Source organism: Conger conger, chromosome 4 (genome assembly GCF_963514075.1).
Source record: "Conger conger chromosome 4, fConCon1.1, whole genome shotgun sequence".
Classification (NCBI taxonomy): Eukaryota; Metazoa; Chordata; class Actinopteri; order Anguilliformes; family Congridae; genus Conger; species Conger conger.
Genome location: NC_083763.1, coordinates 77,189,413 through 77,191,912, shown reverse-complemented (window position 1 = coordinate 77,191,912; position 2,500 = coordinate 77,189,413). Strand labels below are relative to the sequence as shown.

The 2,500-nt window shown below is 48.0% G+C and overlaps 1 protein-coding gene across 1 annotated transcript in view; it reads right to left on the bottom strand.

Annotated features, from left to right (window-relative positions):
* Positions 1–2,500, bottom strand: part of LOC133126752 (capping protein, Arp2/3 and myosin-I linker protein 3-like) — a 56,266-nt gene that overhangs the window by 40,072 nt on the left and 13,694 nt on the right. The window contains 4 exon segments of the mRNA XM_061239086.1: positions 141–214; positions 328–398; positions 787–881; positions 1,993–2,114. Coding sequence (XP_061095070.1) covers positions 141–214; positions 328–398; positions 787–881; positions 1,993–2,114 — 362 coding nt within the window.

Sequence of the window (2,500 nt, the reverse complement as noted above, 5' to 3'; positions counted from 1 at the left end):
CACACACACACACTCACACACTCTCACACACTCACACACACACACACACACACACCCTCTCACACACTCACACACACACACACTCTCACACACTCACGCACACACACACGAAGGCACAGTGCCCTGTGCAGTCCTCTGACCTGCTCTCCAGGTGGCTGAAGTCCAGCAGGTTAAACTCTCTGTTGTCCTGAGAGTGATAGATTGTGTCCACGTCCTGTAGCACAACGTCAAAAGGAGTAAATAGCATTACACACATATTAATAACAGCATTATGTATTTTCCTGAAAGCTCACACACACACGCACACACACACACACACGTTCTCACCCACTGCACTTCCTCCTTGCAGCTGATGCCATTGTAGTCACACAGAGCAGCGTACGTCTCTGAAAACCCCCCTGCGTGTGAGAGAGGGAGGGAGAGAGAGAGGGAGAGACAGACAGAGGGAGAGAGAGAGACAGAGACAGAGGGAGAGAGAGAGACAGAGACAGAGGGAGAGAGGGAGAGAGAGAGACAGAGACAGACAGAGGGAGAGAGAGAGACAGAGAGAGAGAGGGAAAGGGAGACAGAGAACAGCGGGACAGAGGGATTGATCTGTCAGTTTCGGCTAAATTAATTTTAAAATGCATTTTCATCGTGGTATATCTGAATATCTTTACAAATCTTTACTGAAAAACAAACAGCAGCAGTTTGTTCTGAGTAGTAACGTGAAAGAGAATCAAAGTGCTTTTACACCGTAGCACCTGAAAAGAGAGACAATACATAATATTCCAGTCCGTCTCTCACCACAGACTCTCTGCGTCTCCACCGACGTTTCAGAACTGGGAGAAACCTTCCTGCTTCCGTCCGAGATGTCAGCTTCTAGATTACAGATGGGTGGACTGAGAGAGAGAGAGAGAGAGAGAGAAAGAGAGAGAGAGGAGGGAGGGAGAGGGAGAGAGAGAGGGAGAGAGAGGAAAGAGAGGAGGAACAGAGCGAGGGAGAGGAGGGAGAAAGAGATGGAGAGAGAGGAGGAATGGAGAGAGAGAGGAGGGAGAGAGAGGAGGAATGGAGAGAGAGATGGAGAGAGAGGAGGAATGGAGAGAGAGAGGAGGAATGGAGAGAGAGGAGGGAGAGAGAGATGGAGAGAGGAGGAATGGAGAGAGAGAGGAGGGAGAGAAAGGAGGAATGGAGAGAGAGGAGGGAGAGAGAGGAGGAATGGAGAGAGAGAGGAGGGAGAGAGAGATGGAGAGAGAGGAGGAATGGAGAGAGAGAGGAGGGAGAGAGAGGAGGAATGGAGAGAGAGAGGAGGGAGAGAGAGATGGAGAGAGAGGAGGAATGGAGAGAGAGAGGAGGGAGAGAGAGGAGGAATGGAGCGAGAGAGGAGGGAGAGAGCGATGGAGAGAGAGGAGGAATGGAGAGAGAGAGGAGAGAGGGAGGAAAGCAGGACAGGGACAGAAAGGGAGGGAGAGACAGAGAGAAAAAGAAAAGAGAGAAAGGATTGACAGAAGGGACCGAAGGACGAGAAAGGGGGGGGAGAGAAAGAGGAAGAGAGGCAGACAAAGAGAAGACGAGCAAAAGAAAGAGAGAAAAAGAGAGAATGAGAGGAACACCGAAATCAAGAAGAAGAAGAAGAAGAAGACGGAGAAGAATTAATTCTTTAACTGATGCTTTTATCCAGTGGACAATCCTTGCTGGAGCAATGCAGGGTTAAGGGCCCTGCACCAGCCTGGCTTTCGGGTCCCAGCCATGCACCTTAGCCAGGAAATGGTAAATGGTTGGAATTTATATAGCGCCTTTATCCAAAGCGCTGTAGAATTGATGCATCAACCAGCTTGTCAGGAGCAATTGGGGGTTAGGTGTCTTGCTCAGGGACACCTCGACACAGCCCAGGGTGGGATCGAGCCGGCAACCCTCCGACTGCCAGACGACCGCTCTTACCGCCTGAGCCAATGTGACCAGTGGGCTCCACCCACACGCAGTGGGGTGGAAATAAATGGCAAACGCACTTACGCAAACACCGAGTTGTTGAAGATGCGGGAGAGGGCAAAGTTCACGTGGTTGGTCACGTGATCCAGGTGCTCCCTCGACTGCAGTCTCAGGGAGTAGGTGGACTTGTCCGTCTCTATGACAACCTGCCCAGGGCAAACATCCCATAGTATTGAGTGAGGTCAGCAACATTGCAAGGCCATCTGGGCCAAATGCAGATCTTATGTGAAGATATTAGTGTATTAGCATAATAGTGTATTAGCATAATAGTGAATTAGGATGTTACTGGTTTAGCATAATAGTGTATTAGCATAGTAGTGTATTAGAAAATTATTGTATTAGCATAATAGTGTATTAGGATATTACTGTATTAGCATAATAGTGTATTAGGATATTACTGTATTAGCATAATAGTGAATTAGGATATTACTCTATTAGCATAATAGTGTAAAAGCATAAATAGTGTATTAGCATGTTAGGGTATTAGCATACTACTGTATAAGCATAAATAGTGTATTAGCATGTTAGGGCA